At 40.6% G+C, this 21,122-nt stretch overlaps 1 protein-coding gene across 2 annotated transcripts in view; it reads right to left on the bottom strand.

The window, feature by feature from the left end:
- Positions 1–18,584: 18,584 nt before the first annotated feature.
- wrnip1 (WRN helicase interacting protein 1) overlaps positions 18,585–21,122 on the bottom strand; it is a 66,093-nt gene continuing 63,555 nt past the window's right edge. For both annotated transcript variants that reach the window (XM_087978537.1, XM_043719399.2), the window contains one exon: positions 18,585–19,043. In XM_087978537.1, coding sequence (XP_087834663.1) covers positions 18,807–19,043 — 237 coding nt within the window. In that variant the 3' untranslated portion in view covers positions 18,585–18,806. The remainder of the gene's footprint in view (positions 19,044–21,122) is intronic.

Genomic DNA, 21,122 nt, shown 5'->3' on the forward strand with positions numbered 1-21,122 from the left:
CATGGAAAAGGATTCACTATGAAACTAAATACGTTAATGCACCAGTTACTAATCCTCACTGGGTTGGGGAGTCCAGAACTAGAGGGCATAGGTTTAAGGTGAGAGGGGAAAAATTTAAAAAGGCCCTTAGGTGCAACCTTTTCACACAGAGAGTGATGTGTATATGGAATAAGTTGCCAGAGGAAGTGGTGGAGGCATGTCCAATTACAACATTTCAAAGGCATCTGGATGGGTATATGAATAGGAAGGGTTTAGAGGGATATGGGCTAAGTGCTGGCAATTGGGACCAGATTAGTTTAGGATATTTAGTCAGCATGGACAAGTTAGACCGAAGGGTCTGTTTCTGTGCTGTACATCTTGTGACTCTCCTACTGGGGTATCTATATCAGGACTTTTGTTAAGGTTAACATAAGTGGCAGAGAAATGTGATTTTGGTTTAACTCTAAGTGAGATGCTGAGAGACTATATGGAATGATGTGACCATGCAAAAGTGCCTATTAGCTGAAGCCCAAATGCACTTCGAACAGGCGCTACAACTAATTTTGTTATTTGAAAATGTGGCAAGTGGAGTTTGAGTTACAGCATATACTGACAGAAGAAGACACCCTCACCAGGCTGACAGCTTGAATGAAGGCAATTGCAAAGCCTGACTCAGGATATATCATAAATAGAGGGACTCTAGGTCAGCCCACAGCAAAGCTTCAAAACAAAGTCAACCCTCAGCCAAACAGGTAAAATTTTCTTGAGCGTCCAGGCCAGCAGGTCATTGTAGTTGTTGCCGGTATTGGACTCCAGGCAGCAAAAAAAGTCCCAACTGATTTAAATCACTTTAGAGAACTCATAGGTCGGTATCCAGGAGAGTGTGTACCCTGGTGCGGTTGTATCTATAATCACAGACCAGTCTTTAACAAAATTCATTCTGGATTCCAACCCTTAAGTGTGCATAGAATCTCGGCCAGGCTGAGGTCCTATACCAGGGAACTTATGTAGGTTACAGGTACAACTTCAATTCTGGTCTCTTGTAAGAAGCATTTGGTTAAGCTACCATTGATTGTAGTTAAAGCCTTGGGCCCAAGCTTGATGGGGCGAAATTGGTTGAGAAAGATTCAACTTGATAGGCAGCCATTTTCAAATCAGAAAATGTTGAGCCAGAGTGACATCCTAATTAAATATCTGGATGATTTTCAAGAAGGTCTAGGGGCTATCAGAAGGGCCAAGGCCACTTACATGTTGACCAAGAAGCAATTCCACAATTCTGCAAAGCCTGCCCAGTGCCATTTGTCTTATATGCAAAAGTGGAGGCAATAATCAGGAGGTTAGAAAGCAAAGGTGTTAGAAAACCTGGACAGTTTGTGGAGTGGGCAGCATTGATTTTAGTAAAACAAACTTGATTGTGGATCACTATGGGTTGGTTCACTTTTGTAGGGATTTTAAATAAATGCTAAATCATGTTTTGTAGCTGGATAAATACCCAATCCCTTGCATAGAAGACTTGTACACAAAACTGGCATAGGGCTGTCCTTTACGAAGCTGGACAAGAGCACTGTGTACAGTCGGTTCTGTTATAATGTGCATTTTTTCAATGCGAACTGGCTATAATGCGATTCCAGTCCCATTGGTTTAAATGGTGCTGTGATTTTCTTATAACGTGGGATTGCACGGGAATGCAACTATTGCATTATATCAGAACAGACTGCAACTGCGATAAGGATTCTCAGAAGTATGCTACCAATAAGGGGTTGTACCAATATACAAGACTGCCTTTTCAGGTACCATCAGTCTGTACCATTTTCCAGTGAACAATGGAGAACATTTTACAAGGTCTACTCCAGATCTCCAATTATTTGAATGATGTGCTAATAACTGGGAAGACCAACAAGAGCATTTAGGGATCTTGGATGTTCTGCTTAAACACTTCTCCAAGGCAGTTTTTGTGTTCTAGGCACCCCAAGTGACCTACTTGAGCTAGAGAGTCAACAAATATTGATTACACCCATTGGAAGGTAGAGTAAGGGGAATCAAACGTGCCCCGGATCTTAGGTCTTTCCTTGGGTTGGTGAATTATTACAGAAAATTCATACATAATCTTGCCTCCATCCTAGTACCGCTACACCTGCTATTGAAAAAGGGTCAGCTTTATAATAGTCATGCAGCCAAGATGTAGTTTTAGAGAAGTGAAGAAGCAGCTGAGGTATTGGCATGCTATGATCAGAAACGAAGAGCAGTACTGACATATGATGCCCCTCTATATTGTAGAGAGGGTACAATACAACTCTGGGTAGAGTTGGCACACTGGTGACCCAGCAGATATAAATAGGAACGTCAGGGGTTTTGTTCACTCTAGGAGCCAGCTCTGAGTTCATGGTTCAGTATCAAGTACTGTGTAATGGTAAATAATAAGTGACTTGGTGATGGGATACCAGCCTTTGTGGAGTTATTTCAGATGGTAAGCATGCTAAATGCCTTCTTGGAGGAGAAAGTGATGACTGAGGATGCTGGAGATCAGAGTTGTGCGTGTGGTGCTGGAAAAGCACAGCAGGTCAGGCAGCATCCCAGGAGCAGGAGAATCGACATTTTGGGTATAAGCCCTTCATCAGGAATGAATCTTAAAGCCTTCTTAACCACCCTGTCTATCTGTGACACAAATTTCAAAGGAATATGTACCTGAGGCCCTGAGTCTCTTTGTTCTGCAATGCTATGCAGAGTCCTACCATTAACTGTGTAAGTCCTGCCCGTATTTGTTTTACTAAAATGCAATACCTAACATTTATCCAACTTAAACTCCATCAACCACTCCTCAATCCATTGAACCAGTTGATCAAGACCTCTTTGTAATCATAGATAACCAATTTGACAGTGAAGAAGGCTAAGTGTAGGTTGTATCAGGCTTTTTCTGGAGGATTTTTTGCCACAATTCCCTGCCATATCTCACTAATTGCACCATCACCTCATGTCCGATTCTAGCCCGCTCTTACCATGTGCCATCGTTGGAACAACACTGACGTCCCTGAGACCAGCGTCCTGGCATCGTGCTACATTTAAAATGGCTGCTATGCTCCTGGATGAGCACTGGCCCTGCTCAGTGACAGATGGAACATGATCATGTCCGAGAAGGATAAGATGGCATCCTCATGTCAGTTGGACCCTCATGGGTCAAGTCACTTGGCATCACCAACCCAAAGAAACCCAAACATGTAAACAGAAAGCAGGAATCAGCAGTGGTGCTTCACTGGAGGCCCAATGAAAATGTAACCTAGTAGGATGACGAAACGTCTGGAAATGAACCTTCCAGCTCAGCGAGCAAACCTACATCTAGATAGAAGTATCTCTGAGAGGTCTACATTCTGATCACGACACTTTTTATGATGTATGTTAATGACCTAGATTTACATATAGAGGGTATATATTCAAATTTTGCAGATAACATGAAATTCAGAAATATGGTAAACAATGGAAAGGATTGATTTCAAAAGGTCACAGACAAGTAAATTTGGCTGACAGAAGGCAATGCAGCTCACGATTGATTTGGCTCAAAAGAATGAGGACAGACAATTAAATGATACAATTTTTAAAGGATTTAGGAGTAGAAGTAGGAGAAATATGGGAGTGTGCACACTAATCTTTAAAGGTGGTAGAACAAGTTGGGAAGGCTAAAGATACAAAGGATCTTTGGCTTTATAAGACAGCAATAAAGTACAAAAGCTCGGAGGTCCAACACTTGTTAGGCCAAGGTTTGAATATTATGGTCCCTACTGAGCATCACAACTTAAGAAAGAAGTCAAGATATTGAAAAGTGTGCAAAGATTTACTAGAGTGGTAGCAGATTAAGAAATAGAGGATTGTCCTCCTCTCGGCAGCAAAGGTTCAGGAGAGATACAAGTGTTCAAAACTTTGCATGGCTGTGATACCAAAAAATTAAGAAACTGTTTCTATTGTCAGTAACTTTAATAAGCAGAGGACACCGTTTTAAGTTATTTAACAAAAGAACTTAAAGACCAATGAGAAAATATCTTTTGATATATGCGGTTATTACAATTTGGAATTTTGTCTGAAAGGATGGTGTAAGTAGATTAAGTAGGGAAACAGACCCTTTGTTCCAACTCGTCCATGCTGACCAGATATCCCAACCCAATCTAGTCTCACCTGCCAGCATCCAGTCCATTTTCCTCCAAACCCTTCCTATTCATATACCCATCCAAATGCCTTTTAAATGTTGCAATTGTACTGGCCTCCACCACTTCCTCTGGCAGCCCATTCCACAAATGCACCACCCTCTGCATGAAAAGGCTGCCCCTTAGGTCTCTTTTATATCTTTCCTCTCTCACTCCATCCTTTTCATTGCCCTGTCTTCCCCCATCCTCTATTCTTCCCCCTCTTCACCAACTTTTCATGCCTATATTTACCTAATAATTGTGGATGCTGAAGATCTGAAACTAAAACAGAAAATGCTGTGGAAACTCAATAGTTCTAGCAGTACTTGTAGAGAAAGGTACAGAGTTAATGTTTTAAGCTGAGTGAGTCCTCATCAGAACTGAAAGCAGCTAGGAAAAAGTGGCAAAACCCTGATGATCGTGGGGAAATTAGTGAGATGGATAGATGGAAATGATGCCCACAGAAAGAGAGCAAAACAAAAGGGAAGCAAAGAAATTACTGATAATAAATGGGAGAAGAAGTAAATGCTGAATAAATATGATTAATAGGTGAAAATGATTTGGCTGCATCGTGAGCAACTCATATAGATCAGGACCTGTGGAGAGTATGCGGGTGGGTAACTGTAACCTGTAAGTATCACTCTACTTTGGCCTTTGCCAATGTACAGTCATGAGCCCATGCCCCTCTATTCTGACCATTATATGGGGCACCCTCAAACTATTTCAATCGCTCCCTCTGTCCTCCCCATTCTTGCCTCTCTGTCTGGCCCGTACAGTACAGTACAGACTATAGGGGCACTCTCAGCCACTGGGCTTACAGACTAAGTCTGACTGTGGGAATACTACACCTCTCCCTCACCCCCCATAACCCCAAAGTGACCTCTCACAGACACTCATCCCCACCCATGAGAATGCCCCACTCCCAGACAGACCTACCTGCACAGACACCACCACCGCCCTGTCATATCACCCAATGACTACCCTCAGACATCACCCCCCCCCCAAACTCTGGACACCCCAGCAAGGGTGAGGGAGGGAGAGGGCGATGGCTGGCTGGGTGGGGCATGTGGGTGAGAGCTGCCACCCTCTGGCCCAAGCTGTGTGTGTGGGAGGGGCAAGGATAGAGGGACATGAGGGTGCCAGGCAGGTGGGGGTGAGGGAAGGGGGCCTTCTTCAAAAATTTCAATCAAGAGAGTGAAACATGATTTACTACGCACACAGCCATGATGGCTATCCCTATTTAGTCCTTGCCTTTTCAAATACATGTAAATCCTGTCTCTCAGGATTCCCTCCAACATCACCAATATCAGGCTCACCAGTCTATAGTTCCCAGGCCTGTCCTTACCACTTTCTTAAATAACGGTACCATGTTAGCCAACTTCCAGTCTTCTAGCAGCTCACCTGTGACTATTGATGATACAAATATCTTAGTAAGGGGCCCAGCAATCACTTCCCTAGCTTCCCACAGAGTTCTAGGATACACCTGATCAGGTCCTGGGGATTTATCCACTTTTATGCATTTTAAGACATTCAGCATCTCCTCCTCGGTAATATGGTTGTGTTTCAAGATGTCCCCATCTATTTCCCTACGTTCTATATCTTCCATGTCCTTCTCCACAGTAAACACTGATGCAAAATACTTGTGTAGTACCTCCCCCATTTTCTGTGGCTCCACACATAGGCTGTCTTGCTGATTGTTGAAGAGCCCTATTCTCTCCCTAGTTACCCTTTTGTCCTTAATGTATTTATAAAATCCAATTGGAAGTTTCTTAACCCTATTTGCCAAAGCTATCTCATGTCTCCTTTTTGCCCTCCTGATTTCCCTCTTGTCTTTATACTCTTCTAGCAATTAACTCAATCTCTGCTGTCTATATCTGACATATGCTTCCCTTTTATTGGCCAAAACCTCAAATTCTCTAGACATCTAGCATTCCCTACACCTACCAGCTTTGCTCTTCACCACAACAGGATCAAGGATATCTCAAAGAGATATCAGAATATTCTCAAACGGGACAAAGACCAGCAGGAGGTGATTGTGCACATTGGAATTAATGATAGAGGAAGGGAAAAGGATGAGATTGTGAAGGGAAAATATAGAATGTCTGTCTTTGGACTCTCGTTATCTCATTTTTGAAGGCATCACATTTTCCTGCTGCCCCTTTACCTGTGAAGATTCACCCCCCAAACAACTTTTGAAAGTTCTTGCCTAATATCATCAAAATTGTCCTTCTTCCAATTTAGAACTTTTACGTTAGGATCCGGTCTATCCATCACTATTTAAAAACTAATAGAATTGTGGTCGCTGGCCCCAAACTGATCCCCCAATTACACCTCAATCACTTGCCCTGCCTTATTTCCCAAGAGTGAGTCAAGTTTTGCATCTTCTCTACTAAGTACATCCACATACTAAATTAGAAAATTTTCTTGTACACACTTAACAAATTCCTCTCCATCTAAACCCTTAACACAATGGCAATCTCAGTCTATGTTCGGAAAGTTAAAATCCCTGACTACAAGCACCCGCTTATTCTTACAGATAACTGAGATCTCCTTACAAATCTGTTTCTCAATTTCTTGCTGACTATTGGGAGGTCTATAGTACAATCTCAATAAGGTGATCATCCCTTTCTTATTTCTCAGTTCCACCCAAATAACCTCCCTAGATGTATTCCCAGGAATATCCTCCCTAATTACATCATTGATGTTATCCTTTATCAAAAACATCACTTCCCCTCCTCTCTTGCGCCCTTTCTGTCCTTCCTGTAGCATTTGCATCCTGGAACATTAAACTGCCAGTCCTGTCCATCCCTGAGCCACATCTCTGTAATTGTTATGATATTCCAGTTCCATGTTCCTAACTATACTCAGAGTTCATCTGCCTTTCCTGTTAGGCCTCTTACATTGTAATAAATGCAGTTTATCAGTCCTATCTCTTTCTCTGCTTTGTTCCGAACTGCCCTGACTGTTTGACTTGCTCCTTTTCCCAACTGTACCATTCTCAGACTGATCTCTTTCCTCACTATCAACCTTGGTTCCACACCCCCACCTCATTGGTTTAAATCCTCCCGAGCAGCTCTAGCAAATCTCCACGTGAGTATATTAGTTCTTTTCCAATTCAGGTGCAATCAGTCCTTTTTATACCAGTCACCTTTACCTCAGAAGAGATTCTAATGATCAAAAAATGTGAACCCTTCTTCCCAGCACCAGTCTCTCAGCCACACATTCATCTGCTCTATCCTCCTATTCCTACTTTCATTAGCTCATAGTAATAATCCAGATATTACTACCCTAGAGGACCTCCTTTTTAAATTCCTGCCTAACGTTCTATATTCTTCCTTCAGAATCCAATCTTTTTCCCTTCCTCTGTCATTAATTCCAAAGGGCACAACAACTTCCTACTGGTCCCTCTCCCCTTTGAGAATATTCTGCACTCTCTTTGAGATATCCTTGATCCTGGCACCAGGGAGGCAACACACCAACCTGATTTCTCGTTGCCAGCTGCAGAAATGTCTGTCTGTGCCCCTGAGTGCCCTACCACAATCGATCACTTAGAACCTGTCATAACCCTCGTCACACTATAGCCAGGCTCAGTACCAGAAACTTGGCTGTTCATGCTACATTCCCTTGAGTCCATCACCCCCTACATTTTCCAAAACAGCATACTTGTTTGAGAAGGGGATAGCCACGGGCGACTCCTGCACCAACTGCCTCCCTCTCCTAACTCTCCTGGAGGTAACCCATCCACCTGACCATAACTGTGATTTTCCTCCTTTCCAATAATTGCCATCCATCATACCCCCTAGATCCTGTAAATTCCTCGTTGTCTCTAACTACCACTCCACCCGATCCATGTGATCTGATAGGGTTTGCAACCAAAGACACATACTGCAGACGTAACCACGAGTAACATGGAAACTCTCCCTAATCTTCCACACCCAACGGGAAGAGCACATCACTCTATTAAAGGCCATCTTTGCTCCTTAAAACCTACAGACCCAGAAAATAGCACCATCTTACTGCTCTAAAAAACACTGCTCCAGGCTTAGTTTTATGTTTATATTTTTAAAACTTTAATCAAGAGACCGATATAAATAAGTCATACAATGAAAAAAGAACCCACTCTACTCACTATTGTAAGTTGCCACCCAGGTAAATAGTGCGGTGAAGAAGGCATATGGTGTACTGGCTTTTATTGGTAGAGGAATTGAGTTCCGGAGTACTGAGGTCATGTTGCAGTTGTATAAGACTCTGGTGTGGCCGCATCTGGAGTATTGTGTGCAGTTTTGGTCGCCATACTATAGGAAGGATGTGTGTAACTGGAACGGGTGCAGAGGAGGTTTACCAGGATGTTGCCTGGTATGGTAGAAAGATCGTATGAGGAAAGGCTGAGGCACTTGGAGTTGTTTTCATTGGAGAAAAGAAGGTTTAGGGGTGACTTGATAGAGGTGTACAAGATGATTAGGGGTTTAGATAGGGTCGACGGTGAGAATCTTTTTCCACGTATGGAGTCAGCTATTACAAGGGGGCATAGCTTTAAATTAAGGGGGGGTAGGTATAGGACAGATGTTAGGGGTAGGTTCTTTACTCAGCGAGTCGTGAGTTCATGGAATGCCCTGCCAGTAGCAGTGGTGGACTCTCCCTCATTATGGGCATTTAAGCGGGCATTGGATAGGCATATGGAGGATAGCGGGCTAGTGTAGGTTAGGTGGGCTTGAATCGGCGCAACATCGAGGGCCGAAGGGCCTGTACTGCGCTGTATTCTTCTATGTTCTATGTTCTATTTACAGCAAGGTTACACTTAAAAATCTTTGCAGTTGGCTTCTCCCGTGCAGTGAGCTCTCCCATACAGGTTCCTCCAAAGTTAGCTATAAATTTCGTTGTTTGTTAATTCTTCTTAGAAGCACTCCGATGTCCAGAAATTTTTGAACTCAAACAGCAAAGGCAGTTTCCCAGAAGTTCCAAAACAATGTAACAGTTTATAAAACAGTAATTACTTCTCCTGGAATTCAAGGAAATCACCTCTGACACATAAAATAGACAATAGGCAATAGGTGCAGGAGTAGGCCATTCTGCCCTTTGAGCCTGCACCACCATTCATTATGATCATGGCTGATCATCCTCAATCAGTATCCTATTCCTGTCTTATCTCCATTTCAAGGATTCCACTATCCTTGAAAGCTCTATGCAACTCTTTCTTAAACAAATCCAGAGACTGGGCCTCCACTGTCTTCTGGGGCATGGCATTCCACACACCCACCACTCTCTGGGTGAAGAAGTTTCTCCTCATCTCTGTCCTAAATGGCCTACCCCTTATTTTTAAGCTGTATCCTCTGGTTCGGGATTCACCCATCACAGAAACATATTTCCAGCCTCCAGAGTCCAAACCTTTAATAATCTTATATGTCTCAATCAGATCCCCTCTCAGTCTTCTAAACTCAAGGGTATACAAGCCCAGTCTCTCCAATCTTTCAAGATAAGATAGTCCTGCCATTCCAGGAATTGACCTCGTGAACCTACGCTGCACTCCCTCAATAGCCAGAATGTCTTTCCTCAAATTTGGAGACCAGAACTGCACACAATATTCCAGGTGCGGTTTCACCAGGGCCCTGTACAGCTGCAGAAGAACTCTTATTTCTATACTCAATCCCTCTTGTTATGAAGGCCAGCATGCTATTAACTTTCTTCACTACCTGCTGTACCTGCATGCTTGCCTTCATTGACTGGTGTACCTCAAAAAAAGCAGCAGCTCTTACAACCATAATTTTTTCCTATCCTCCATCTTGGATTATTCTCCAGTTCCTTTTCTGTACTTCCAGTTGCCAAGTGCGCTCTCACAGAATTGTGTCCCTTCATACATGAGTTTTTTCACATTAGTCTTATCTAAATGAGGGTCTCCAGGCATTGACATCTCTGTTGCATTTTCTAAAAGCTCCTTCGGGGAGACTTTGAACCACTTCCTTTGTCCTCCTATCATTCAAGTGCCTTCCTTGAGTTTTGGCAATCAGAACCGTTCATCATAAGAACATTAGCCAGTGCAGCATAGTTGGGTTTGGATGATCATGGCCTTGATGTTAGTCCTGTTAGCTGCTTCAAGGACATTGATGTTAGTATGTTAGTACTTCTCAAGGACCTTGAGGTGGCATGTATACATAGTCCACGTTTTGGATGCACATAGGAGAGTCAGAATGATGACAGATATCAAGGATCTTGGTGTCAGCACAGATGTCATGGTCATCAAAGACACTCATCCTTAGGTGTTCTGTCAAAGTACTTTGGCATGCATTACTATAGTAATGACTCAATATAAATTAAACTATAGTTTATTACTTTTTCTGCACCATAAGTTTGAAGCTACAGTAAATCCATGGACTAGAATTGTGCTCCTACCAAAAGTTCTCCAGACCTTTTGTGCTCTCTGCCACTACAGCCAGGCAATTCAGTTTAGTGTTCAATTGATAAAGGGTTAGGAAAAGCATAGGAACTATGAATCAGCATCCAACAATGAATAGGATGTTAATCTTGGTGTTATGAATGTTGCTATTCACTGTGCCAGAATCTGACATTAACAGAATTAGTTTCCAGCTGGAACCGATGGCTGCATTGTTCAAGAGTTAGAGCAGAGGTTTGAGTGAGCTGTTTGCTGAGGTTTCAAAGCATACTAGAGCCTGCTCCTATGAGAGTGGGCTGATAATACAAAGAAATGGGCTTAAAATCCCAGCACAAAGGCCGGGGAAGTTTAGGTTCATTATTTAACTTGCAGCAATTGAAGGACTGAATGGGAGAATGACTGAATGGGTTGCTCCAGCTTGCTTGACAGGTTCCTTTAGTGCTGTGACTGATTGGAATATCAGATTGCTGAGCGGATGTAGTACAAAGTAATAAACCACAATTTTGGAGATATATTGAAAATATATTTGCAATTTTCATTTTTAATTGGAGGTTCATCCTTTCCTTTTAATGTAAGGAAATGTCCTTGTTAATAACCATAATATTAAAAAAGCTCAGTATATTCTGTTGGTTTATTGCATTATTGTATTGGGATTAACTCTTCACTTTGTTCAGAACATTTAATAAAGATACTTCTTTCACCTTAACATAGAACTGTTTCTCCAATTCTAGTCAGTTATCCAGTATTGGTGAACGTAATTATACGGGGATTACGTGGTTCATTTCAGCAGTTGATGGTTGAATTTTCCTTATTTTTGTAAATCACTCACCCATTCAGTATCCCTGCTGGCTTAATTTTAAGAATGTTGGTCAATTAGCAGGCTGCATCCTCAGTTAACTGTTCAAAAAGTAGGAGTCAAATGCAACCTTGAGCACTGTTCGGGAAGCTGGTATCCCTGACTTTGTCAGCAGGGGGAGCCCAGCTGAAGGCCAAGCAGCAAAAGTAGCAGAAGCCTAATGCAGGCAGCAGCATCTTAGGAGAGGGGCTGTCCCTACATTAAACATTCCTGCCAGAAACCCTTAAAACTCATGCATCTCCTGCCTTCTGCTATGAAGCACTTCCTCCTAGTTACTGGACTCCTGCTATAGCAAGGGGTCTGTATGGTTACATTCCTGCCAGAAACCCTTAAAACTCATGCATCTCCTGCCTTCTGCTATGAAGCACTTCCTCCTAGTTACTGGACTCCTGCTATAGCAAGGGGTCTGTATGGTGCAGGCAATGCCATCTTCTGGTGTGAAAATTGCTGACAATTGACCGTTCAGAAACCATAATGGATAATGTACTGGGGAGGTGGTGGTATAGTGGTAAGCCTTGCAGTCCAGAAGCCTCATTTAATATTCTAGGGACATGGGTGCAAATCCCATCAAGGGCAGATAGTGAAAATTCTATTTAGAAGAAAATCTGGAATAAAAATTAATTAATCTAATGGCAACACTGTTCCTTTTCGAGAACAAAATCTGCTGGCCTTATCTGATCTGGTTTTCATGAGACTCCGGAACACAATGGGATTGACTCCGAACTGTTTCTCTATGCAATTAGGGATTGGCAATGACCTTACCAGTGGTGTCCACATTCCTGTAATGAATTTATGTGATAGTTTTATAAGTAGCATACTGGACAAACAAAAAAAAGGAAAAAATCATTTGCATAAATAAATGCCTTAATAACTTGTAGATAGTATGTCCAGTGATACAAATTAAATGCTTTGTAAACTGCAAATTAGTTTTCAATTTCTCCTGATCTAAAATAAGTTTTCTGTCTTGCAAGCCTAACTGAGGGGCAAAATACTTTGCTCTATTGATTAATCAAAGTACTTTGTTCAAGGTAGGATACTTGAGGCACCAACACCGTCCACATAATCTAGATGGCATAGTGGTCAGATTTCAGTTATGCAGGCCTAAGTAAGATTTCAGTCATGTGTCAAACCATAATGACCTGGAGCACATTAGCATTGCTGATATCTTCAACCTTCACAGCTAAAGGGGTGCAGCCTGTTCTACTATCAAGGATGGGAGTCAGAATTAAGTATTGCCTACTCTGCATCAAATTCACAAGCATCCTTGGTCCCTTCAAATTCTGCATACTTGATTGGTCCTTGAATATTGCCAAAACTTACATCAACTCAGAACTGGGAAGTTAAACCTTCCACTGCTCATACTGCTGAAACAAAGCTACAGTTCACACATTATTTTCTTTGCAGCACCCTTTTCAGGACATGTCATTATGGGGTCAAATCTAATCTTGGTTACGAATGTCCAGTTGCTCTGGGCCAGGTTGTTCATTTGCTTTTTGAACAGCATGGTTCATTAACATACTTTAAAGGAAGGAAATCTGCTGTCCTTACTGTTTGGCCCGTACGTGAATCCAGTCCCACACCTTTATGGTTTACTCTTAATTACCTTTAATTGTATTGAAATGCAGCAAAAAAAAGAACAGACTAAGCAGCAGCAATGCTGAAGGTACAATCTGCTCAGTGAATCCCTGACAACTCTCCTTCATTGACACAAGGGTTGGTGCAAAATTGGGCTCTCAGACTACCTAAACAACCAGGCATAGCTATACTTACTGAATTATACTTATCAGTTTCCTCTGAAAGTACTGTCCCCCAGTTCGCAATATATGCTATATATATTTCGTATACAATATTGACTCTGGATCTTATAATGCCTCATGGCTTGAAGTCAAACATAACAAAGAAACTATCATTTACTGATCCTCAATCAACTGATGGCTTAGTCCTCCCCCACACCATCACGGAAAGAAACCTTAAAATGAGTACAAAATATAGACTTGATTGGCAGCTAAAGCACATCATCAAGATTGGAGTATTATCACTAAATGAGCTAGTCAAGTTTTGAAGCTTCCATATTGGATTAGTGACAGTGCAAAAGCCAAAGGGAAAAAATACTTCACTAATCTAGATGTAATTATCTATGACAGTATTGTGCAAGGAACAAACAAGCAATTAATGTGAAGAAACGTTTCCATGAACATCCTCAACAATGGCAGAGTTCAGCATGGAGAACGTCAACAAGGTTCAAGCATTACAATCAGTTTCAGACTGAAGTACTAGTAGCACTTCTTCCTGGCCTCCTGACGTTCCCATCATTATAAATGTCAGTCTCCCAATGAATTCAATTCGCTCCATTGGATGTCAAGATACAGGTAAGTATGCTGTGTACAGTCAAGACTATAATGCTCAACAGCATTCCAGCTATAGTACTAAAGGTCTGTGCTGCATGCATTGGATAAGATCACGAAGAAAGCACATCTTTTTAAACGCAAATGGAATGGAAAATAGATCAAGTGAGACCCACAAATGAAATCATTTTTATTAAACATGTCATAGTCCTGAGGTACAAGTGCTCCCACAATGCTGTTGAGCAAGGATTTCAGGAATTTGACATAGCAATCATGAAGGAATGATTATGCATCTCCAAGTCAGAATGATGACGGAATTGTAGTGAAATATGGAGACACTTACTGCCCTTGTCCTCATTGGTGTTTTTAAATGTGACGTTGAAAAGCTTTGGTGATTTTCTGTAATGTACACTGTAGATAGTGCCATGGTGTTCTGCTGATAGAAGCTGTGCATGTTTACAGTGTGGATGATGTCAATCAAGAATATATCGTTATCCTAAATGGTGCTGAATTTTGATTACTGTTTAAGCTACACGAATCCAGGCAAGCATTCAATCACAACCCCTGCTTCAGACATATAAGTACTGAAGAGGCTTTGGCTAGTCTGAGACTTTCCCTTGAATATCTAGCCTCTGATTGCTCTAGGAGTGCTAATATTTACGTGGCTACCCCAGTTTAGTTTCTAGAAAGTCAGAAACCCATGATGCTGACCATGCTATTACCCTTGAATGACTGTTTTTTTTGTTGGAGATGGTCCTTGTCTAAAATCTGTACGATATGAAAGCTACTTCTCAGTTAGCAATTCAAAACCTATATGTTGCCCAGTTGCATGTTGGCCAGGGTTGCTCCATTATTTGAAAAAATTAGTTGTTGAATTTAACATTATGCAATCAGCCAATTGCTGAGATGCTTGGCTTCTAACAACCACAACCATCTTCCCAATTGCCAAATATGGCTTCAGCTATCAGAAAGAATTCTCCCTATTGGCTCCAGTATTACCAGGTTTCCTTGATGGTACTCCGTTTCCTCTTAATCGTATATTCCTCTGGCAATGGCATTCATTTTCCTTGTAACCCTGTGAATGATCTGTTTTGTTTGCATCAAACTTTGATTATATAAATGCAAGTTGTTGATGTTTTCAAAGAAGTTCAGCTTTTGAATTAGCCAAGAATAGTCTGTTCCAAAGCAAGTTTTATAGCTGCACAAAGAGATGTTAAGGAACCTCAGGCAGTCAGGCAAGTTGTTGGAATACATTTTTAATCATTTACATCTAAATACAATAGCTCAGATTTTGCAGATCATGGCAAAGATATAGTGCCCACTGTTTATTGCATGCAAAATGTTTCCATGGATTTTTGATTAACAATATGGACATTATCAGAAATTATTTCCAGGATCACATCTTTTACAGTGCTATCACAGCAAGACAAGCAACAAAGTCTTCTTTCACAAACTCTTCAGATTGAAAATCCTCCCTGAGTCACTAAGGGCAGCATCTAATGAAGTCGCTGTTTTTAAAAAAATCTATTCTTTCAGAAGATATGGGTGTCAGTGGCAAGACCAGCATTTGTTGTCTATCTCTAATTGCAGTTGACCTAAGTGTCCTGCTGGACCATTTCAGACAACAATAAAGAGCCCACCAAATCACTGAGGGTTTGGTGTGACATGCAAGCCAGACCAGGCAAGGATGACAGATTTCCTTCCCTGAAGAACATTAGTGAACCAGGTGGGTTGATTTACAACAACCAAGGTTAATTTAAAAGTTATCATTAGTGAGGACTTTTTTCTTTAGTTCCATCAGCTGACACGGTTGGATTTTAACCTATGTTCCCCAAGAATTAATCTGGGCACCTGGACCAGTGACATTACACGAACATCTCCCTCGATTAACTTACCAGTAGGCTTTGTCCAGAATTGAGGACTTTGGGGGTAGTTATACCTGTCAAGAATCAGTCAATAAGAGGAAGGGAAAAAGGTGGTGCCCAGCGGTTGAGACCCTCAGCCGAGCACTGAGTGCCATGGAATGAAGAACACTCCCAGCTGGGTTTCCTGTATGGCAAATCTCTCACTCAATACTGTCACGAATACGGACGTTGACAGAAATGAGTATTAGTTGGGAAGGATTGAGTGTAATCACATTACAGCCAAACACAGTAGGTTCATCTGAACTAAGTGCTGAATTCAAACAGACCCTAGTTGGTTGTTTCAAAGGTATTAAACCAGTGGGAATCACAAACTCATGGAATAGACAAACATGCTTGAAGCTTCATACTCCTGAACAAAGACAAGCAAAAATCAGTCATTTCATTCAATAACTCTCACAACCTTCCTGCCCTTCTCCTTTTAGCAATACCACTGTGGTCATTATTGCACCAAATATTTCCTTTTCTTGTGCTTATGTTGCAAAGGGGTTACTCCAGTACACTTACATTGGATGCTTTTTCTACTCTTCTCCTGAAGAAAATAATGATTACTTGAACAGATGGCCCAGCTGATGACAGCAAAGAACAATGGTGTGAAATTCATCTTCAGCATTAGTGCAAAATGTGAACTGGAAGAGAGAGAATTAATCACAGCTTAAACCAGTCGCTAATTATGCAATCATCCATTTCACATATTCAGTGTAGCCTCCCCGAAAAAAGCCTGATACTTTTATTCAGGATTTTCTTTGAATTTGCCAATTAAGAATATTGTTGAGTCCAATCTGCAGGATAAATACATCAGTTGAAATGAAGTGACAAACTTCCCCCAACCAACATCTAACCCCCATCAAAGATGCAGTAAAATTTATTAGAAGTGTAACTGAACTCTACAGAACACAAGGTTCCCATTCTGTGCTGTGTAAGCTCTGCCATGAAGCCAGGAAGGGGCAGGGTAAGTTACTGTTTCCATTTATCGTGACGTAGTGACACCTGCTGTGATTTGTCGGTATTAAAGTAATTTGAGAGCATAGCTGCACACTACCTGTCCCCCATCATACTGGAGTACAGCGATGAATAAACGTCTTGTAAACACAGAGTCTAGGTATTGAAGTTTGCTTGATATTCTGAAATTACATCCCAGCAGTTAATAATTTCAGCAAATAACATAACCAGTGAATTACAGAATTATTACAGTGCAGGAGGCCATTCGATCAATTGTGCTTGCACTGGTATTTTAGAAAAGCTTAATTATATAGTGCCAATCTCCTGCTTTTTTCTACACCCTTGCCTAGTATTTCTATCCAAAAAAAATCATCCAATGTCCTTTCAAATGCTTTAACTGAATCTGTCTCCACATATCCAGGTTATGCATTTCATACCCTAGTCACGATGTGCAAAAGTTATTTTTCTTAATTCACCCTTGTTTCTTTTGCAGATTAATTTAAATATATGTCCTCCCGTTCTGACGCTTTTTACAATCAGGAACAATTTATCCGTACCTACTCTACTTGGCCAGCTCATGACTTTGAAAACCTACATGAAATCCCCTTTTGGATTTATTCTTTCCAAAGAGAACAGTTCCAAATTCTTCAATCTAACTGCATAACTGAAGTTTTGCATTCCTGGAAACATTCTTGTAAATTGCTTCTGCACTCTCACTAAAGCAATCACATCTTTCCTTTATTGTGGCACCCACAACTGCACACAATATTACATCTGAGGTCTAAGTATTGTACAACTTCAGCATCACCTCCATGCTCTTGTACTCTATGCCCGTAGTATTAAGTGGAAAACACTATAGTATATGCTTTACTAACTGCTCTCCACTTGTCCTGCCTCCTTCAATGATCTGAGCAAATATACACCCAGGTTCATTTGCTCTTGTACTCTCTTTAAAATTGTAATTTGTATTGTCTTTCTACCTCACACTTCTCTGCATTAAACTGCATCTGCCATCCACCTGCCCACTGCATCAACTTGTCAACATCCTTTTGGAGTTCCACACCGTCTTTCTCACAGTATGCAATTCTTTCAAGTTTTGTTTCATCTGCAAACTTTGAAATTGTTTCCTACACACCAAGATCCAGACTATTAATACATATCGAGCAAAGCAGGGGTCTCAAAACTAATCTCTGGGGAACTCCACTACAAACCTTCCTGCAGCCTAAAAACTATTCATTGACCCTATTACCCATCACTCAACCCATTTTGTATCCGAGTTATTACCAGCACTTTAGAGATTGGAACTATATTGGCCACCATGGGTTAGTGGCAAATACATAGCAGAAATTCCTCTACTCAGCCATAACAAGGAGCCCCAAACTAAATTCATCCTATTTTATACCAAAAAAGATTTCTTTACCAAAAGCAACCCAGTAGATTCTTGAGATCAGTTATTTTGTTAGAATGAACATGAACTCCCACTATGTACTGATGCAGAATTTAAAAGTTTCTGGAGAACAGTGTCCACTAAAATCAAATTTAGCCCAGATTCAAAACTAATGTTTGGGATCTATAGTCATATGGAGTGTTAATTTTTTTTTGTTTATAGGCCCTTATGATCATGATTGCCTACATCATAGTGAATGTAATTCAAATTAATCATTGTATGTAAAGGAATGTACAATGCCTGAGAATGTGATAATATAACACTGCATAAGTTACATGAAAGAGAAAAGCAGACTCCATTTCTGATTTTGTTTTTTGCTGCAACTTTGGGTTTAAAAAAAAAAACAAGCACTGGTTCAACAACATGCAAGTAACAGATTTAATACAAACCTGATTATTTGTCTATCTGTGAATCCAGTGAAATGTTCATCTTTCTTCGCTGATATGGAAATTAGACAGACGTTCAGCTGTCTTCAACTGTTAACTACTGAAACATCAGATGGACCCACACAAAAATGGAATAAATAGCCAAAGTCAAGTCATGTTTTTATTCTTGCTTACATGTTTTTAGAATGAATGTACTTCAGAGATGGCAGGAACAGAAGGTGATGGCAGAATTAACAAGTTTGCAGCTAGTACATTGGTTTCTTTTCTTTTGCTGGTGAAATTATTTTTAGTGTTAACTCCCACTGTTAGAAAGGCAAAAGGAAATACAAATGTCAGGGGGAGAGAAAGAAGCCCATCTCAAAAAAGTGATTATTCTTTAGTTGAACAGGGATTATCCTCTGGCTTGTTCAAAGAACAGTATTTATAATCTTTCCCATAGCCAAGATCCTTCATGAGTTTTGTAGGTGCATTTCTTAGGTGCAGTGGAACAGAAGGCAACGGACCCTTGTGGTTCCTCAGGGACTCTTTAACAGCATCATATGCCATGTACACCTCGACCGATTTTGGTGCTCTTGACAGGTATGTTACACACTGTGCTAAAATAACCTGTATGATAAGAGAGGAAGACTATTACTTAATCTTAAATTTGCCCATCATTCTATAAATTGAAATAAGCCTCAACAATGACTGTTACACTAAACATCAGCAATCAGAAACATGACTTATGATTTACTGGTCATGTGCTTTTCTCTTTGGTCTTAGTACATTAAGCAGATTTCTGTTCTTTAAATAGTAGGAAATATTTAATTCAATTTCTTATAAGCTCACCTAAAGTTTTACAGATCAGAAAATAAACATGTTTTCTAGTGTTGTCCATTTATAGTCGCTAATTAACAAGTTCCTACAAAAGGGGCTACTTGCTGTAATTGGGACATCATGATAGATTCAAGATAATGCAAGATTGCCTTTCTTTTACTGGAAGGCTGATCAAGGTTGCAAAATTGCACTGACCACCATTTCGAAGCATTCCTCACTGTCCTGATACTATAGGCATATAAGAAAGAGAATTCTTCTCTGTCAATGAAGTAGATCTGCTGATCTGCACTTCAATAGCCATTTTCCTGACTTTGTTCCACATTCCTTCATACACTTGTTTAAGCCATCAACCTCAATTTTGAAAACTACAATGATATGGTATTTTGAAAAAAATGTTTAAATCTCTAATATATCTTATCTCTACGACACTAACTTTAACTTTATGATCCCTTTTTCTTGGTACACAATTCTCCAGCCCCTTTATCCACAACATCAATAAATACGAAAAGTTCAGGCTCAAGTGGAGATCCTTTGGATGGCTATTTGTCACGTCCCACCACTCAGAATATCTACCCTTTACTTTCTAGTACCTCCAAATAATTTCTGACTGAATTAAAAAGACCAAATCCAATATTACGTGTCCTCACTTCTGCGAGTAATTCATGGTGCAGTTTTATTACATACCTTCTGGGAGTCCAGACAGATAACACCCGAAGACACTCCCTGAACTATCTTATTTGTCAGCATCTGGAAAAATAACAACTTGATGCACTGTAGCCTGATCAGTTTGGATTATCTATTTCTACTGACAGATTTTAGAAGCTTTCCTACCACGGACATAACTTTGCATGTTTATACCTCTAACGATATTGTTCAGTCCAGAATATGGGGTGTAGTTTCTTCGCACAGTGATAGACGTGAAACAGTTGTTCTACCATCTGATCAAATATACCACATTATTGTGAGACAAAATAATTCTGAATTGGAACTGAACCAAAAAGTTAATTCTGTTTCTCTTTCCAGAGATGCTGCCGAACCTGCAGAGTTTCTTCAGATCTTTCGGATTTGATTTTAGCTTTACAGCAAATGCTGTACTTTGCTTTTATTTAAGTGGAATGATGTAAACTAACAAGCACACCGTGGAGATTTTTACCTCATGGAACATTTCTTCACCCCCGACCTCACAGGCTAACGTTTGCATTAATACTAGCATGCACCATTAACATGCTTCTCTTGTGCCAGGAAAATCTGACTCATTATATCTGAAATTTAGAATTTCAAATGCACATACCAAATCATAATTAACTGAATGAATAAAAATCAATTGTGTAATTTTCTTAAAAATTAACATATGTAAAATGTATACCTTCTGATCAACATATGAGTTGCTTTTTCCTTTGTACACATTGTTTGCCACCTCATAAGGATGGAGTCAAAATTCAAGCTCGATTCATGGTGTACAGATTGGATACCTTGGCTGAATTGTGGGGTCATTCCTGATGTCTCTGGGATTATACTTGTCTTTTTGCCTAATTTTGCAGTAGGGGATAAATGCTTCTCATTAGGATCGGTCTAAAGAAAGTCCTGAGCAGTCCTAGGAGACACCTGCAGTAACAATACTCGACTGCCCCTGTTTAAGCAAGCTACTGTCAATTAGGAACACAGAACAGAATCCTTACAGTGTGGAAACAGGCTATCTGGCCCATCAAGTCCACACTGACCCTCTGAAGAGTAACCCACCCAGACCCCTTCCCTTACCCTATTACTCTACATATACCATGACTAATGCACCTAACCTATTCATCCCTGAACACTATGGACAATTTAGCATGGCTATTACACCCAACATGCACATCTTTGGATTGTGGA

This window comes from Chiloscyllium plagiosum, unplaced genomic scaffold (assembly GCF_037043375.1).
Source record: "Chiloscyllium plagiosum isolate Xiang-an unplaced genomic scaffold, Cpla_swu_hap1 HiC_scaffold_34, whole genome shotgun sequence".
NCBI classification, from domain to species: Eukaryota; Metazoa; Chordata; class Chondrichthyes; order Orectolobiformes; family Hemiscylliidae; genus Chiloscyllium; species Chiloscyllium plagiosum.